Below are 19,946 nucleotides of genomic sequence, written 5' to 3'. Positions count from 1 at the left end.
TATTGATGTTGACCTTGTTGTGTGCCCGCTAGTCACTGGAGATGTGCACAAGTGTGTAAGATCTTGGTTATGGCACACAGATAAAAATCTAAAATTCAAAACCACTAACTCTACTGATCCTATTTTCTTGTAGAAAACACTAGATGTGGTACTGATCAATTGACAGTCATCAGGTGGCACTGTGTTGACTTAAAACAGAAATTGCTCAGACAGACAGATTTAATCGGAAATGGTGAGTTTTTGGTCATAAATGACACCCAGAGGGAAGCAAGCACGACAACCCGTAGAAAGTATGTGAACAGGGGCTGGAGAAATGGCTCAGGGGTTAAGAGCACTGACTACTATTCTAAAGGTCCTACAAGCAACCACATGGTGGTTCACAGCCATCTGTAATAGGATATGATGCCCTCTTGTGGTGTGTCTGAAGACAGCTATGGTGTGCCCCTAACATAAAAGAATAAATTTTAAGACAGAGAGAGAGAGAGAGAGAGAGAGAGAGAGAGAGAGAGAAAGGATGTGAACCGAGTGAAAAATAAATTTCAACCTAGTTTGTACCACACTGACCACCATGTTAAATAAAATACTTCACCTTTTTTCTAATAAGAGAAGAAAAATGTGCTCGTTAAAATTTTGACTGGTAGAGACTAGAGAGATGCTTCTCAGTTAAGAACAAGTGCCGCTCTTCCAGAGCACACACACAAGTTCAGTTCCTGTATCAGACAGCTCCCAGCTGCCTGTAACTCCAGCTCCGGGGGAATCCACCACCCTCTTCTGGCCCCTGCATACTGCGTTTGCATGTACGTATAGGGAGGAATGACGTGAAACACTGCCTTCCGAATATGACATAGCTTTTGTAGCCAAGAGCTCGCAGCAATCATAGCTACTTGCAAGACATGTGCACCAGATCATGAGCTCCGACGTTCCATCAGGGATAGGGAGACTGATAAGGCCCCAGTCCTCCTCGGGAGACGCAGCAGTATAGTAGTAACTGGCGGACGAAAAGCCATGTCTCAGCAGTGTGATCACTGGTATGTTGTTCTTGTTCAAAGAAATAGCTTCTACCTATGCAAACAACCTGTTAAGAAATGGAGTGGACCACAAATAAAAAACAAAACATGGAAGTAGGAAAGGGGCTTACACAAAAGAAGGAGTTTATTGGGAGAGGGAAGGGGATAAGAAAGGAAAATGGGGGAGTATGATTGAAATACATTGTGAATATATATATATATGCATTTGTGTGCATGGATATGTATAAATGTGTGTATGTATGTATGTATGTATGTATGTATGTATGTATGCATGTGAAAGATAAGTCAACTTAAAATATTTTTTGGTTTTGAATTGGAGGATAAAGTGGAGGAGGGAAGACAGGAACAAGGGAAACAAAACTAAGGGCCATTTGAGTGGCAGTATGGAAACTTAATACAGTAGATGCTTCCTAAAACACACACACACACACACGCATACACACACACAACATACACACATACACACACATACACACACGCGTGCACACATACAACATACACACACATACACACACAACATACACACACAAACACACACGCATGCACGCGCGCGCGCACACATACACACACATGCGCGCGCACAAACACGCACACACACATACACACACACGTATATACGAAGGTGATCTAAATGAAATAGCCATATAATGGGGGAGACAGAGACCCAACTGGATCTCTCTTGTCACCAAATGAAGCCTCCAGTACCAGGAATAGGTTATGTTCAATAAAAGAAAAAAATTTTTTTTGAGTGACCAAATTGTACTTGGTCACCATAATTAATTCACAAGTCCTGACTTGACAAGAGGAAATGACAAAGACGTGGGAAAACTCGTGTTGGTTGCAATGCCTGGAAAAAAAAAAAACAACTTAAGAAAGAAAGAAAGAAAGTATTTTTGACTCACGGTTTGAAAAGGCTACATACAGTTGGTTCAGTCTTCGGCCACCGGCTCATGCTTTCAGGGAGAGTTTCACGGACTTGGGAGCATGTGGTTCAGGAGACTGTCCAGCTCACGGCAGACAAGAAACAGAGAGAGACGGAGAGGAGGGAGGCTCATAAAACCCAAGAACCGAAGGAAACCCTAGGTACTCAAGAAGCTCAAAGGCTAGAGACTCACAAGTCCCTTCACCAAGGTCATCTAAGCAGTAAACACTTGCTGGAAGAAAGGAGACATCCTACTGTGGGGCTGCCTACAACCAGGGCAGGGGCTTCTAAGGATCTGGGGTTCATGAGTCCTCACTCCTGGTCGGGTGGAGTGGCCATCAGTAAGGTCATTGCCCTCAGTCACCCAAGCTTCTGCAAAGAACCCCAAACTGTTTACTGGTTGACTAGGACAGACTTGGAGGAAATGTCTTTGCTCTATCTGGCGGGGAAGAGATGACTCTCCAGAAAAGTCACACAACTGAGATTTTATCACTGTCTTTATCCACGCAGCACTATTAGTGCTAGAGGAAATGGAAAAGGGAACCACAGCGACCCCTACAGGCTACTTAAGGAAAGTTGCTTTCCCCGTGTGTGCTTCTGATTTATTTTTTTTTTGAGATTTCCATACATGACTATTTTATTTACACCGTTTCCTTACCTCCCTTCCCCCTCCAATCTTTCCCACATCCCTCCACTTCCGCTCACATTCCTCTTCTTCTTTAATTTTTATTGTTACACATACCCCAAAAGTCCTGCCGCGTTCATTTAGTATTGCTTGTAAGGTTAAGTGTTTACAGTTGATCGCTTTCGCTTGGGACTACATAACCCATAATCCATCACAAGTCTCATCCACAGAATAATTCCCCATAAGAGAGAAGTTTTTTTTATCTGAAATATGTGAGTGAGGGCAGAGTGAGGAGACCAATGTTAGAAAACCAAAATATTACATGAGAAAATATCCCACTTTCTCTGCCTTCAGAGAATGGAAAGGCAATTAGTCTGCATATGATCTGTGAAGGTAGCATGACATGAAATGACAAAAGCTGAGATATGAGCACGCGCCCACGCGTGCTCACACACACACACACACAATGTGATTTTGAAAAGAAGACAAAGGAAGATTGGTTCACCTTGATTGGATTATGCCATGAAGTACAGAGAGAAAAACGCCTCCTCCTAGTGGGGTCAGGGTGCTGAGACACCTCACATATTTTGCACCACAGACTTCCCGTGTCCAGGATCCAATAGCAAACCACAGCAGAAGGCGGTTGCAGATAAAATCCTTGCCGAGCCCCAACTCTAAGGTTCTCGGTTTCCTCGTAGGTGCTTCCTCTGTAGGTGCTTTGTGAGAAGAAGAGGAGAGGAAGAACGGCATGCATCTCTGAGATCGCTGCAGGAGCAGTAGACTGGGAAAGGCCTTTTTTTTTTTTTTTAAAGATTTATTCATTTATTATATATAAGTACACTGTAGCTGTCTTCAGATACACCAGAAGAGGGCATCGGATCTCTTTACAGATGGTTGTGAGCCACCATGTGGATGCTGGGAATTGAACTCAGGACCTCTGGAAGAGCAGTCGGGGCTCTTAACCACTGAGCCATCTCTCCAGCCCGGGAAAGGCCTTTCTATCTGAGTCCTCTCCGTGCTGCAGCAGACCAGCCTTCCGTGAATGAATTGGAGTCACATACAGAAACAAGGTCCGTGAGATGCTAAGACACCGACACTATCCCTGACAGAAATACTAGGGTCTTTCTTTAGTCACAAAGAAAGTGGCAGATGATTTCACTATCCTGGCACAGTAGTGAGTACAAGACTCTGTGGGCTCTGTGACCTCAAGAGTGTGTGTGTGTGTGTGTGTGTGTGTGTGTGTGTGTGTGTGTGTAGATTTGTGCTTATCTGTCTGTACATGTGTATGCTTCCATATGCTATAGGTGTGAGATCGTGATTGACAGGTCACCCAGCTATGTATAGGACCCTGGTTCTCAAGAGTGAATCACCATGAATCTTTCTGCAAAGTGTAACATTGTGTGGTGCTTGGTGAACTCTACCAGAATGTCACTGATGAACAAAAGGGTGGAAAGGCAAGTCCCTGCACTTCAGTGTCAGAGAAAGTAAACAGAAATGCCTGTGCTGTGTGTTTGTAGTCCGAGACTCTTCCCTTTCTCTCTATGGTGAATGAATGATTAACCAGAGCCTGAGCCTACAAAGACAGGATCCTGATTAACTCAGATGTTGACAGTCTGGGCTGATCTTCCTAGTTTGTGCCTTTAGTTCCAGCACTCGGGATAGATGCAGATGAATCCTGTAAGTTCTGTAAGGCCAGCCCTGATACACATTGACGGTTCCAGGCCAAGAAGGGCCACCGTGAGATTCTAGGTGTCTTAGGTAGGGTTTGCATTGCTGTGAGCAGACACCATGACCAAGGCAACTCCTATAAAGGACAACATTTAATTGGGGCTGGCCTTACAGGTTCAGAGGTTCAGTCCATTATCATCAAGGCGGGAGCATGGTGGTGCCCAGACAGGCATGGTACAGGAGGAGTTGAGAGTTCTACATCTTATTCCGAAGGAATCAGGAGAAGACTGGCTTCCAGGCAGCTAGAAGTAAGATCTCTTAAAACTACTCCCACAGTGACACACTTCTTCCAACAAGGCCACACCTCCCGATAGTGCCACTCCCTAGGCCAAGCATAGTCAAACCACCATGCTATGCCAAAACCATTTGTTCAAGCACTTTCTATTCTTGCAAAGGACCCCAGGTTCAGGTTCCAGCACCCATATAGTAGTTTACAACTGTCCTTAACTCCAGATAGGACAACTGGGGATCTGGCCTCTTTTGGCCTCTGCAGGCACCATGCACATACACAAAAGCAAAACATTCATATACATGAAATAAAAATAAATTAATCTTTTTTTTAAAAAAATGTTAGAATCTTGCCAGACAGTGGTGTTGCACACCCTTAATCCCAGCACTTGGGAGTCAGAGGCAGGCAGATCTCTGAGTTCAAGGCCAACCGGGTTTACAGAGTGAGTTCCAGGACAGCCAAGGCTATACAGAGAAAGGTTGTCTCAAACACCCTACATGTAAAAAAGTTAGAATCCAAACCAGATGTTCTCAGGTCACGCCCATCTGTCTCTGTCCACCCTCATGGCTGTTTGTATACAGAGGAGCCCAGCCTACCAGAGTCCAAGCTATCAGGGGCTATCAGCGGCATAGCCCATGTGAGGGCTACGTATTAACTAAATGAGATCCTCCTACCACTTCCCCTGGACCTCTACTCTGCCTTGAGGGCCTGAACTTTCCTCAGAGCCCCCACCAATTGTCTTTCTATGGTGCTAATAATTCTTCTAGTAATCTTTTCCCAAAAGGACACATACACACACACACACACACACACACACACACACACACACACAGTGAAGAAGACAGTAACAGACTCTGAGTTTGAGATGACCAAACTCCCACATTCCTTGCATAGCAAACTCATTAAAATGTGTACCTTCTTTCTTTGTTTATATGATTTTTAATTTTATTTTTTATTTTATTTTTATTTTTTATTTATTTTTATTTTTTATTTATTTTATTTATTTTTTATTTTATTTTTCTTCCAAAGTCTCACTACAAAGCCCGAGCTGGCCTGGAACTCACTATTATATGAGTGAGACACAAGGTAGTCTACACATCAAGCTCTTCCCCCCTCCACTTCTCAACTGGCAATATTATGCCTGTGTCCCTGTGGCCCAGTTCACGCTCACAGCTTCTAAACGGGCAACCACCTGAACTTAGCCCTCAGCCTTGCCTCCATCGGGGATGCCTAACCCCAGGCTCCCACCCAAAGATTCTCAGCAAGTGGCATGTTTTTAAGGGCAGACTGCCTGCGTTCTGAATACCCGCTGCATCCAGCCATAACATCATCCTGCCTTGAGGAACCTTTACCTGACACCCAGTTATAACAACCCCTGCTGTGGCCGGCCTCAGTTCCTCCTCAGGAGCAAGAGCCTGAGAGGACTACTCTGAGATCAAGGGAGACACTGTCTCTGGAGTAATGAGATCTCCTGAGTTGAAATGCTGGCTCACTGAGACAGAAGGTTCCAGAAACTCTCTTCTTGACCATCCTGTACTGTCCTCAGACCTGTTCCTGTTTGTTCTTATAGAAATCACATAAAGAAAGCAGGACATATAATTTTCCGGTCTCTAAAGATCGAAATTAGCCAGAGATTTGCAGCAGCCTGGTTTCTCCTCAGGCTTTAAGGAGAGAAGCTGAGGGCTTAGAGAGATCAAACAAAGGTAGATGCTAGCTTTCACTCAGACCCTCCAGTTTGTTAAACAGGAAAGTGAAAGCAGCTGACATTTGTTCCTATTCACAGCAACTCAGTCTTTTCCAGTAAGGAAAAAGAGAAAGCCACCAGCACTAGCAGAGGATCACATTACTGGTCACTCGGAGGGATGACAGAGAGGGCTCCTTGTGACCAGAGGATCGCATTGCCCAAACCTCTGGTCAATACTGAGCCTGTAATGGGCAGACGTTGTGTTGGGGACACCAGAAAGCGCCAGTAGGGGCCTCCTCATTCCTCTCCCTCACTCGCGCAGTGAGGATGGAACAGGCTCAGCTCTGCTTCTCTTTGCTCAGCTGTGCAGTGAGAGCTCGCCCGGACCGGACCGCAGAGCAGCAAAGAGAATTACGGAGCCGCCCACGGCTCTGAAAGCAGTTCCACTCCTCCTCACTGCCCGCTTTGACACTGTGACCGTAGCCGGTTGCTAGAAAACATTTCTGCTTTTCTTCATGAGAAGAACATCACACAGGGGTCAGTGCTTCTATGCCACCGTCAAAGTGTCCAATCCCTGCTTTTTGCTCAGGTATCTGACTCTCTAATAATCTACCTCCAGGATCTAAGGAAAATGAAATATGCCCCCTCTCAGCTCAGACCCTCTTCCCACTCAAACACTAGGAAGGACAAGGCGCCGGTGTTCTGACATTCTCCCTTAAAAAGACAGTGAGTAACCAAGTGAGCGAGTGAACAGGGAAAACAAATCATACGGAACGAGATCTCAGTGCCACCTCCAAGCACTTGAGGGGCCTGAGTTTGCTGGGTCTTGAGGTTAACATTACCCAGGGCCAGCATCTCCACAGGTGGTGTCCATGTATGTGAAAAGGGTTCAGGCACAGAATGCTCTGATGTTGGGCTGGCTGTTAAAATCCCTAAGCGGACACAATTCCCACCCCAATGGCCCCACCCCCACTTCCACCACCCGCCCCCGCCTCCCCCCAATCCCTCATCTCAGCCCTGTTGAACTTGGGTCAGCACAGCAGGGCTCTGCTCCTATTTGAAGAATACTAGGCAGCCGGCCCAGCCCAATTCTGAAAACCAGTTCGTTTCAAGGAATAGAAACTGAAACCGACTCTCTATTGGGAGTCCCCTCCCGGCTGGGCCCTGGCAAACAGATCTCAGATCTAGAAACTGCAGGACAAACTGCTTAGAGACCAGAGGCAGAAAGGAAATCCACCCGATCAGACCTCGTCTTGGTTCACTCCTCTCAGAACTCCAGACCTCTGCATCTCATCTCTAAACATCCGGGTCTAGATTCCAGTTCTGGGTCTCTCTGTAGAGAACTTTTGCCGGAGGACCGCAACGTTTATTTCTAAGAAAGAAGGAGGGGGTGACGTTACAGGAAGCCCACTAACATTGAATCACACATAACTCTTCTGGATCAGGTAAGTAAGCTTGGCCACCCCCAACTTTTCTTCCCTACAATATGAACGATAAAAACCCGTGAAGCCAGGTCACGTGACCTTTGGGCCTGGCTTCCTTTGCTCATGCAGTGTCTACAGCAGAGCCTCTCTCTGACTGTCTTCAGTACCACACAACCCTGCTGAATCTTTGCTACTCAGATCCGTCTAAGCCACCAGACTGGAGGCAAATGTTTACCTCACCTGTATATTCTCGGCCTTGTGGATTTTCTGATGTTGGCTAAATTTGAAGAAGGAAGGCAGAGTGTGCCAACTCATATTCTCTTGGAATCTAAGATAGTGCCTCTTCATATCTGCACAAAGTAAACGCCCGAGATCGGAATACATGAAAAAATATGGGGGAAGAAAAAGAATTTGTTTCTTATCAGTGGGATAGAACTCAGGGTGGGATTTGAGTATAAGGTATCTTAATGACTTTTTTGTCTGACTCCATTAAAATGTTTTATTTGCACTGAAAAAAAAATGGCTCTGTTTAAGGAACCACCTCATTCACCAATCTGTAAATTTATAGTTAATGAGGTGGGAGCTTTTCAAATACCATCTTCCCAGAGCATGTGGACTCAGGATTGTCCCCATTCACCATGAGGAAGTTTGTCACACTTTCCAAATAAACATCGTGATTTTTTTTCTGTCTTTCCTAATAGTAATCAAACAAAGAATTAATGAGGGTTTTAGCACACACAAGGATACCAGTTCCCAAAAATCCTTGATTTTTGGTTCATTACTAGTCCAGTCTGGTTCCCATGTTTCCTTGAGTCTTTCTGAGAGAGATTCATAATAATTGTTTTATACACAAACCACGCATAGAGCCTATGCAGAAAAAAAATCCACTTGTAAATTTTACATCAGGTAAGCCATGAAATTTATTTAGTGGTTTATAATAAGCATGTTTCCAAGTTAATTAATTGAAGTAGAAAATAGCGAAACTCTGCTCGATGAACTAAGATGGGATAAAGTGGCAGCAGAGGGAATTGTGTGGTGCCTGCCACCTTTCATGCAGCTACGGGCAGGTGTGGGCAAGCATGCTCTCCGTTCTGTGTGTCTGTGAGGAGGCTCAAAAGACATTCCTCACTGGTCTGATTCTCTTCTCCAGGCCTAACCCCCACCTCTAGTTGGGTCGACAGCCACAGGGCTCTATACTCTTCTTTGGGGTTTTTCAAGCCTGTGCAGAGAGGCGAAATAGGAGTATAATCTGGGCATGACCCTCAAAAAAAGAAATGGAGGGTCGCTTGAATCCCAGAAGGAATCCTTGGGGCTCTTTGTAAATACTGGGGTTGGTGTTCTGAGCCACACTATCCCAAGGCTGTCCACACCAACATTCCTGTGTGGCTCCTGGAGAACCCTGCAGCTTCACACAGTTATCCACATGCCCTTTCCCAATCTGCTCGTAATATATGGACTTCAGCAACCCTCTGGAGAGTTACCGGCTCCTGTGTGCAGCTGTGACCTGCGCCATCCCCGTCAGGGTTCAGTACAGGGTGCTCAGGTGTGCAGGCGGATGGGAAGTCTCCATCTCCAGGCACAGTTACATAAGTAGTTCTAAGAAGAGCATGGTTTGCTCCTCATCTACTCTGGTGAATGAAACTCACAGTCAAGTAGAGCAGATACTACAGAAGTTGACCCTGACCAATGACAGGCAAGGAGGAGAGGAGATGATTGCCTTGAGGACGAGACACTACTAAATGTCACACAGCTTCTTTTCTCATTCTCCCCTCCCCCCATCTCTGCACACCATTACAGAATATTCTCCTGAAGTTTGTCCAGCTTCATTCCCCTGGCTTGCAGCAAGCTTTGCCTCAGAATATACCAGTCCACTAGAATGCTTTTATACCCAGCTCACTTGACTCTAAAGCAGGAAGTACAACCCCAGCTGTTCCATAGCATCTCTAGTCTAACATAATAAGAACTGCTGGAGGAGGACCCTGAATCGTGTCTATAGTCAGAGGCTTGTCAGGCTTGCAGCCTCCATGCAGATGTGATATGACAACCTTTCCCATATCCCCCCCCCCCTCACTGAATTCTGGACATCTTTGCAGTCATTTGATAAAGCATCTTGATCTATTGATGAGTTTAACCCTAAACCGAGTTTCTGTATAGTTGGAGAGGCTGGGGGTATCTCCTTTATCATTGCAATTCGGTTATATGATGCATGTAAAAGAGGACAGAAAAATTAGTCTCCAAAATTATGAAATGTGTATCCATATAAAGGGTAAGCAACAACTGGTGGCAGTAAGTAGATCAGGGTTCCCAAACAAAATTCCTCAGCATGCATCAAATCCTCTGTTAAGTAGGATTGTCTTCACTGTACAAACAGAAACATGGAGTCACACTGCAGGGATCAACCTTTGGATTTCTTACATACTCTGTGTATAATTCAGGGATGGTTGTTAGACACAGTGTTATAACCCTGTAATCTCGGCACTAGGGAGACTGAGATAGGAGGATCATAAGTTTTAGGTCAGCCCGGGCTACAAAGGAAGACCATGTATCAAAAAAAGAAAAGGCTATTTACTCATATGTCTCTATTTCTTTGTCCCCAATCAACAATAATGAATACCACTTATCTAATAGGGTTTGAGGAGTATTAAGTGAGATAAGGCATTCGAAGGAACCAACTCAGATTCAAGACACAGGACCTTCTTGCTGTGTGCTTAGAGTCTAAGAGTGGAGGAAGAACCTGAGGAACGGCTTCCTCAGAGACCCTAATAAAACCAGAGAGCCTCACCAGGGAGCTGAGAGGTGCCCAGAAAGCATCACACGGATCTTGTCATGAAACCATCACACAAGTCCTGCGAGGTGGGTAGCACGACTTTTTGGTGCTTGAGGTAGAAAATTGGCATTCCAAGAGTGGGTCCATGTTGCAAAGAGCTGAGCTCCTCAAACATGGAGTGGTCTCTTGACCGTTGTCAAGTCTTGGGACGAATACAAGTCCCAAGACTGGAGAAGCAGGCTATGGGGAGCAGATGGACTGTATTCAGGTGCTGTCACAGAAAAGGTTCAAGTGAAAGGGGTACCCATGCCAGAGGAGGCTGCAAGATGAGAGGCTGTGCTGGTGGATGTACTGTGGCCATGAGCGTGTCCCACAGATGTCCTACAGATAAATAAGTTAGTGTTCTAGGGGAAACTCCTCCTTTGATGTGAGGACAAAACACGTCTCCAGATGTTCCCAGATGTCCCCCTGGGTACTCCCAATGGGACAGAAAGGCTCTATTGGCAAAAGAGAAAAAAGGCCTTGGATTTAGAATTGTCTTAATTTATTGCTTTGTGTGTGTGTGTGTGTGTGTGTGTGTGTGTGTGTGTGTGTGTGTGTGTGTACATATGCTCAAGCACACATGTGAGGGGTGGTTTGGAAGATAGCTTTCACTAGTCAGTTCTCTCTCCACATGGATTCCTGCGATTGAACTCAGGTCACCGGATTCAGCAGCAAGTGCCCTTAGCTACTGAGCCAGCCATCTCACTAACCCCGAATTATAGAATGTTTTTATTTGTATTCATGCACAGGAGGAAAGGTGAATTTTAAGAGAGGATAGCATAACAATCACTCATGACAGGAGGACTTTGCGAGTTCATCAGTAAGGAGCAGTTTGTGTGCTGTAACATTATGTAGAATCCACTTGGTTAGCTGGGTGGCATTGGTGCACACCTTTAATCCCAAAGGTGCAGAGCCAAGTGGATCTCTGAGTACAAAGCCAGCCTGGTCTACAGAGTGAGTTCCAGGACAGCCAGGGCCATCCACACAGAGAAACTCTGTCTTGAAAAACAAAAACAATCAAAAACAAAAACAATTAATTGATATCCACTTGGTTATTCCCAAACCGTCTCTTCTTTTTTTAAAAAAATGTTAAAAATTCCTTAATTTTTTTATTCCTGGTACCACTACCATAATGAAAAGAAAAAGAAAAAGACAAAGCTACAACAGATAAAAGACCTCAGGAATGTACATCTAATTGACACTACATTGCATTAATCAATAGCTGCACTTTTGCAAATTGTGGCTATGACAGTCCTGAACAAGAAGGGCTTCCTGTTTAACCTGCAGTAACTTTTCTGACTGTGGATCATTCTTTCTTCTGTGGCAGATTTTTACAGTTCCCCTAATGCATTTAGGACGACTGTCTCAAAGTAACCTGCAGCTTTCCTGACAACTCCTCCCTCTCTCTCCTGCTAAGAACTGTAGCCCTTTGTTTCTGTTTTATTTTAAAACCTCCTGCTACCGTATCCACCACTGCCACCTCCAGATCCATAGCCACCACCATAGGGACTGCCTAAGCTTCTTCCACCAAAACTCTCCCCCTTCATGGGTCCATAATTAGATTGTTGCTGTCTACTATAGTTTCCAAAGTCATTATAGTTCCCACCACCACCATAGTTGCCTCCACCAAAATTTCCTCCTTCATTGTAACCATCATATCCTCACCACCACCACCAGATCCACCACCTTGGTTTCCATATCCTGGTTCACTACCTCCTCTACTACTGTAACCAGGACCACCACCATAGTTGCCACCATCACCTCCAAATCCATTAAGTCCACCATCACCACCTCCATTACTGCCTCTGCTGCCACCACCTCCACCACCATAGTCTCCTCTGCCACCCAAGTTTCCTCCACATCCCATAAAGTGCCAGATCCACCTCCATGACCTCTCTGTGACCCGGCAGACTGCATCTCTTGTTTAGAAAGGGCCCTTTTCACTTCACAATTATGCCCATTAATAGTGTGGTATTTCTGAACAACAATTTTATCAACTGTGTCCTGATCATCAAAAGTTACAAAAGCAAATCCTCTTTTTCCCACTCTGCCTGTCCTCCATAACTTCTGTGGTTTCAATCTTGCCATACTTTTCAAAGTAGTCTCTCAGATTATATTCTTCTGTATCCTCTTTAATACCACCAACAAAAATTTTCTTCACCATTAAATGGGCACCAGGCTGTACAGAAACAGCTCTAGAAACAGCTCTGTCTGGTTCCACCACATGTCCATCAACCTTGTGTGGCCAAGCACACATTGCAGCATCCACCTCTTCCACACAAGAGTAGGCCACAAAACCAAAGCCTCTGGAACGTTTTGTTTGAGGATCTCTCATTACCACACAGTCTGTAAGTGTGCCCCATTTCTCAAAATGTTCTCCTAAGCTATCATCTGTGGTTTCAAAGTTCAGACCACCAATAAACAGCTTCCTCAGGTGCTCTGGTTCCTTTGGATCGTGGCCCTCCATTTTGAGACCGGACTCGCCTCTTCCAACTCGAGTTCAATATCACCAAGTCTCTTCTTGGTCATGCCCTACTCTCATAAATGCTATAATTTCATTGCAAGGAATCAGCCAACAAGAAAAATCTACTTTCATACATCAACTTGTGCACTCCCAATAACAATAACACTACCAACAGTAATGTACAGAAATGTAGGAATATAAGTTCTGACCAAAGAATCAGTAGTAGGCCATTTAGAAATTGTCTTGACTTATTTCATGAAGCTGGTGGGAGAGATGATCCCGAATAAAAACATCATTTGAAAGAGGAAAGGGCAGAATGTGTGCTTTTTAGAAAAGAATAAATTATACTTGAGGCTTGCAGGCTCTTCCTTACCAGCACGGAGCTTAGTGAGGAGAGCTGGCTGCTAGCGCTTTCAGTTGTTGATCCTGTCTGCTCATTTAGCTTGCTTGGTACAGGGCCTGTGTGATATGTGTAACATCTGCCGTTCTGCTCTTGAAATAGAGCCCCTCACACAACGATTGCACAGCCATCCCCGGGAACGTCCCTCTGTGACATGCAATTGTCTCCTAAATTGTTCTGTTTGTAAATGAAGCGTCTTTGCGACTTCTCTGGTTGAGTGTCTGAAACCCGGAGGCTGTGCTGTAAAGCCTGACAATTCGTAGACCATGCTGTGTCTAATGCCCCAACCTTTTAATCCTACAGGCTGCTCCACTACTCCCCAAGATGCCAGAGACCAGTACCCATAATGCTCCACTGAACTTGTCCTTCCCCTCCGTCCCTTCATACCAAATAGGCTGTAGCAGTTTGCCTGAGATCAGTAGGAGCACTGAAAGAGCTTTAAAAGAAGGAAAACTACCGGAACTGGTCTATGGAGTCAAGGAGACTGTGGCAACATTGTCCCAAATCCCAGTGAGCATCTTCGTGACTGGGGACTCGGGCAATGGCATGTCATCTTTCATCAATGCACTTCGAATCATTGGCCATGAGGAAGATGCCTCGGCTCCCACTGGGGTAGTAAGGACCACCCAGACACGGGCTGAGTACTCCTCATCCCACTTTCCCAATGTGGTACTGTGGGACCTACCTGGATTGGGGGCCACAGCCCAAACCGTAGAGAACTATATAGAAGAGATGAAATTCAGTACGTGTGACTTATTCATCATCGTCGCCTCGGAGCAGTTCAGCTCAAATCACGTGAAGCTGGCCAAAATCATCCAGAGCATGGGAAAGAGGTTCTATGTCATCTGGACCAAGCTGGACCGGGACCTCAGCACGAGCGTCCTATCAGAGGTCCGGCTCATACAGAATATCCAGGAGAATATACGGGAGAATCTCCAGAAGGAGGGAGTGAAGGAAGTTCCCATATTCCTAGTATCCAATCTAGACCCTCTCCTGCATGACTTCCCGGAACTTAGGAACACACTTCAGACAGACCTGTCCAACATCAGGTGCTGTGAACCCTTAAAGACCCTTTATGTCATTTATGAGAAGATCATCGGTGACAAAGTAGCCAACTGGAACCAGATAATAGCCAACGGGCGCTTGAAGAGTTCTCTCGGGGTCAGAGATGATGATGACATGGGGGAGTGTCTGAAAAGGTACCGATTGATATTTGGTATCGATGATGAATCACTTCAGCAGATAGCTCACGGTATGGGGACAGTAGTCATGGAGTACAAGGCCAACATAAAGTCCCAAGACTTCCACACTCTCCGCAGAGCGGACTGGAAACTGCGGCTGATGACCTGTACAACTGTGAATGCACTCTTCTGTTTGTTTAAATTTCTCCCGTGCTTATGCCACTGTTTCAAACGCATGAGACATAAACGCATGCTCCTCTTAGTTGCCAAGGACACCAAGAACATCCTGAAGAAAATCCTGATGGACGCTGTCTCTCCACCGCAAATCTAGTGTAAGGGTGGCCTGGTACCCTTCTTTTCATATAGAGCCAATTACCTCTTCCTTAGATCCCTATTTCTCCACTAGAAATCAAGAGATAAATTCTTTGATAGGAGTTAGTCATGATGGACTCATCCCCCCCCCACCCAGACTCTAATGTATTGTTCTACTGAGGAACAGGGACAAGTAATGATTAAAAATCAATGACTGGGGGCTGACAAGATGGCTCACTGGCTGCTCTTCCACAGGTCCTGAGTTCAGTTCCCAGCAACCACATGGTGACTCACAACCATCTTTAGGAAAATCTGATGCCTTCTTCAGGCAGGCGGATGTATATGCAGCAGAGCACTCATATATTAAATAAATAAACTTTAAAAAAATCAATGACCATGATTCTTAGATGGAATATAGACATTTTGTTTTCAGCTATTAAGTGTGATTTATGTCTAAATCAATTTTCCTCTGAAACAATAAAGTCGGTTGGTTCCTCTTCATTGATGCATTTGTATCTCTCTCTTCTTCCTTTCCCTGCTAAGGACTCGTTTAGAACAGAGGAACACCTACTTCACATTTGGAAGCAGCAGAAGATTGTGGTAGCAAGTGTTTTCAGGATTCTATTTAGTACTGGAGACAGAACTCCAGACAGTGTTCCTCAAGCAAGGTTGTAACCTTCCACACATTCAACTGCCAAGTCCCAAAAAACAGGGTCTTAGGAAGGAACTCAGGTTTACGTGAGTGACTCTCATAGTGAGAGGGTATTGGCATCAGTGGACTTCATGCTGGTCCATTTGAGGAGAATTTGCTTACGATCTCTCTTCCAAGCGTGTGATGGGGGCTCAAGGACATTGCCAGGAGAGAGTGTTGACTCTTGAGACAACACAGTGAAGATTGACCTTCGCAAGGCATCAACGGGCAGAGACATACCTGAGGTTGGGTGATACAAAGGGAAACGAGGTTTATAACTCACTCATTGTTTTGGGGGCTAGACAGATGGATCTGTGGGTAAGACATTTGCTGCTCTTCCAGAGGATCTGAGATCTGCTCACAGCACTCACAGCAAATGCCCCACGACTACCTGTCATTCCAGAGAATCCAGTGTCACCTTCTGACCTCTGTGGACATCCACACTTAGGTGGTGTACACTCAAACAGATGCATACACACAAATAAAAAAAATGCATGTTGAAGGTGGGAGTGGTGGTAGAGGCAGGTAGATCTCTATGAGTCTGAGGCCAGCCTGGTGCACAGTGAGTTCCAGACAGCTAGGACTATTATACAGAGAAACCCTGTGTGTAGGAAAGCATACATACATATGTTCATACACACACACACACACACACACACACACACACACACACACACACACACATTGAAATGTTCCCACAGTTTCAGAGGTGAAAACCCAGTTAGAGTGGCCTGTACGGTTAACATCTATCTGGTGAGGTTCTCATTCTGGATAGGATCAGAACAGCAGATCCAGGATCACATGCGGAAAGGCTTGTATAGGAAAGAGGATGCCAGGCAGCTTTAAGGACCAGCCTCTCCCTTTTCTATAACAACCAATTCTTGCAGGGAAGTAATTCAGTGTAAAAGAACACCATTCGTCTCTTCCAGGAACAATGACTGGAGGACATAGTTACTTCCCGCCAGGCACCCCTCTTAAAGGTTACCCCATTTCCACCCTCCAAAATGAGGTTCATCACCCTTCAGTACATGAAGCACCAGAAGGTGTAAAACCTGCCTACCCCAGAACAGGACACCAGAGTGGTTCTTGACAGTAATAAACAGCTATATGAAAGCTGTAGCTGAGGTCACATGGTCCCAAGGTACCTGGAAGGAAGAGTAGGAAGAACTGATACCCACTGACCAGAATCCCAACAGTCTTTCTTCAGAATGACTGATCTTTGACATTGTGACATGACCCCGTGATCCGCAAATAGGCTTCATTCATGCCTGTATACTATGTATTCGATAATGTGTAGTAGGTCAGAAATCAGAAATCTAAAAGGATCTGCTTGGGTGTCTCTCATTTCCCAGGCACTTCCCGCCTCTAGGTGGCTGCTGGGAACTGAACTCATGGATCTACAGAAGGGCAGTCAGAGCTCTTAACCACTGAGCCATCTTTCCAGCCCCCTTTGTTTCTTCATCTCCAAGACTCTTCCTTTACCTTTTACCCAACATATGCATATACAATCATTTCCTCTGGGAACATCGTTTGAGATAACCCAGACTGAACGAGCTAAGAACTTGGAAAAGGAGGAGAGAGCCAAGTGAAGTGGGAGAAGCCAGAAGTAAAGATGGTTGTCACTTTAATACACGGGTTTTCTGAGACCAAATTCAGGCAAAAGCGGAATGTGGGATTCCTGATTAGGTCATTGAGTTCAGAAAGGAAGTGCTTCTGGGACCAGAGCACAGCAAACACAGCCTGGTGGAGGGGAAAAAGGCTTGGTCTTCTACAGAGACCAAGGTAGAAAATAGGGTCAGAGAGGAAGAGAGCAGCAAGGCACTGAGGAAGTCTTCAACCTTGTTTTTGGCCAGATGTAGAGTCATCAAAAAGTTTTAATTAAAAACAAGGGGAGTACAGGTTTACTCTGCTATAGAAAAAAAAAATATTGTTTGCCTCGGTCTAGTCCAATAGTTTAAAACAAAATTGCCCCAGTCCACAGGGCAGTCAGCGGAGGTTGGGGACCACCTAGGAGAGAATGGGGGACAAGAGACTCGAAGAAGGACGCCAAGAGTCTGATCAAGGCGACAGTTTTATTTTTTCCCAAGGCTGAATTTATACCACAGCAGGCGTAGCAGAGGGAGGGGGGAGTGGGAAGCATCTGTGCAAGCCAAGGACACAGTGCGCTTGCGGTCAGCTGATGTCAACAGGATGTTGGTTTTTCAGAAAGGTCACAGGTTTGTCATATCACTGGGCATCCTGACCACCAGATTTGAATTAGTCTTCTGTAGCTGGCTGGAGATTTTCCATGAACCCAGCCATACTTAACTCTAACTATACTATTAACATCAATAATGGAGGGTTTTAAGGGCATCGCTCCCAACACGAAATTGTCCCAGAGAAGATCCAGTCTGTCAGATCTAGACTGTGGGAAACAATGGAACAATCACCTTTGTCCCTGATTTTCAAGAAAATAATTAAACTGTTAGTTATCTTTCTCTTTTCTTTCTTTCACTCAGTTTTTTTTTTCCTCTTTGCTTATTCGCTTGCTTGTTTTAGTTTTCGAGACAGGGTCTCACTATGTAGACCGGGCTTTCCAGAAACCTCACATGCAGACTAGACTGACCCCAAAGTCACAGAGACTTTCCTGCCTCTACCTCCCTTGGTGCTGGCACTAAAGGCATGCGTAACTATGTCTGTGCCTTTAGTTACTCTTCTACTGCTGGAACAAAACACTATGACCAGAAGAACTTAGAAAAGAAAGTGCTCAGTTCAGTATCTTCATGGCAGGAAGTGTGGCATCGTCCACACAGGCATGGTGCTGAAGGAGCTGAGAGTTCTACATCTTCACCCACAGGAAGCCAGGAGAGCAGACCATCTCACAGGGATATAGGAAGAGAGTCTCAAAGCCCACCCCTACAGTGACACACCTCCTCCAACAAGGCCACACCTCCTAACAGTGCTACCCCATGGACTAAGCAGATTCAAACCACCACACTGATCCTCATGCAGGAGGCAAAGAGGTAACTGGGAAGGCCTAGGCTTTGGAAACCTCAAAACCTTACCCCCCCCCCTGTGACACACCTACTCCAACAAGGCCACCCCCCCTAACCCTTCTATGAACTGGGGACCAAGTGTTCAAATATATGAATGGGGCCATTGTCATTCAACATGCACAACTGTGCATATAGGGATGTTAAGATGCAAATGAGCTGTGCTGTGTAAGGCACTTTTCATACCTGATCTATACAAATAATTTTTTAAAAAAGCTTACAGTGAGCATGTTGGCACATGCCTTTAATCTTGGCACTCAGGAGATAGAGACCAGTGTATTTCTGTGAGACTGGGGCCAGCCCGGTCTACACAGTGAATTCTGGGATGGCCAGAGCTAGGTACAAAGACTCTGTCTCAAAAAGCCAAAATAAAGTTACAAGCTGTGTGCGGGGGAGGGGATGCTCACCTTTAATCGCAGCACTCAGAGGGGAAAGGCAGGCAGATCTTTCAGTTCAAAGCCAGCCTGGTTTACAGAGTGAGATCCAGGACAGCCAGGGCTACGTAGAGAAATCCTGTCTCAAAAAAACAAAACAGGGCTGGAGAGATGGCTCAGTGGTTAAGAGCATTGACTGCTCTTCCAGAGGTCCTGAGTTCAAATCCCAGCAACCACATGGTGGCTCACAACCATCTGTAATGGGATCTGATGCCCTCCTCTGGTGTGTCTGAGGACAGCAACAGTGTACTCCTATACATAAAATAAATAAATCTTTAAAAAAAAAAAAAAAAAAACAAGCCAAACAAACAAAAAAAATCTTACAGTGGAACTTTTACAGGTAAGTCCTTACATTTTTATCAACTAAGGACTCAATTATGTGAATACGTGTAATGAAGAAGATTGAAGAAGATCAATTTGTATTTAATTTTTAAAAGTTTTTTCTACATATACAACAATAATGGCTGTATATATTTATGAGTTATGACAGTGTGTCTATTAGGTAAACTTTAACTTGCATTCTATATTTGCATTCCTTCAAGGTTTGGTAGACCTCAGGTCCTCTAACTGCCCCACTGTCTCCTAGAGATCAGGCCTCACACTCCTGCAGTCTCCATTCCAGGACAGAATTAATAAAAATGCTGTGCTGTGACCTTGAATTTTTCCATCCCGCAGTAGTTGAAAGGCCCTACCTTCCATGTACCTGGGCGTGTAGGCTAAGTCGGGCTTGTTCGCGAGCCTAGCTGTCAGCCTGGACCAGGCCCATCTCACAGAGAATCCACATACACTGGGCCTCTTTGGTGTGTTCTCACTGCAATAAATAACATACAATAGGCATTTTATTAACAAGTCAGTAACAACCTAACTGATTCATCTTGACCGGAGCATCTAGAGCAGGGCCTCAACCATCACCGATGCCCTGTTAACACTGACAAGAGAGTACCAAGTTTAAAGCTTAGTGAGAATGTCCCTGAGAAAATTTA

At 45.1% G+C, this 19,946-nt stretch overlaps 1 protein-coding gene and 1 pseudogene across 3 annotated transcripts; one reads left to right on the top strand and one right to left on the bottom strand.

Moving 5' to 3' along the window:
• The first annotated feature begins 7,226 nt into the window (after window positions 1–7,226).
• Window positions 7,227–15,307, top strand: Irgm (immunity-related GTPase M). 3 transcript variants are annotated; one of them, XM_006246178.4, is made up of 3 exons: window positions 7,227–7,661; window positions 10,353–10,493; window positions 13,617–15,307. In XM_006246178.4, the coding sequence occupies exons 2-3, from the start codon at window positions 10,467–10,469 to the stop codon at window positions 14,823–14,825; spliced, it is 1,236 nt and encodes a 411-aa protein (XP_006246240.1). In that variant the 5' UTR covers window positions 7,227–7,661; window positions 10,353–10,466; the 3' UTR covers window positions 14,826–15,307. The 3 variants fall into 3 exon arrangements, with proteins under 3 accessions (XP_006246240.1, XP_006246241.1, NP_001012007.1); NM_001012007.1 differs by having other exon boundaries at window positions 7,369–7,661; window positions 10,269–10,493; XM_006246179.4 differs by lacking the exon at window positions 10,353–10,493 and having other exon boundaries at window positions 7,237–7,661.
• On the bottom strand, window positions 11,895–13,015 carry LOC108352081 (heterogeneous nuclear ribonucleoprotein A3 pseudogene; annotated as a pseudogene).
• Window positions 15,308–19,946: the final 4,639 nt, after the last annotated feature.

Source organism: Rattus norvegicus, chromosome 10 (genome assembly GCF_036323735.1).
Source record: "Rattus norvegicus strain BN/NHsdMcwi chromosome 10, GRCr8, whole genome shotgun sequence".
Lineage (NCBI taxonomy): Eukaryota > Metazoa > Chordata > Mammalia > Rodentia > Muridae > Rattus > Rattus norvegicus.
This window is presented reverse-complemented; position numbering and strand designations above follow the sequence as displayed.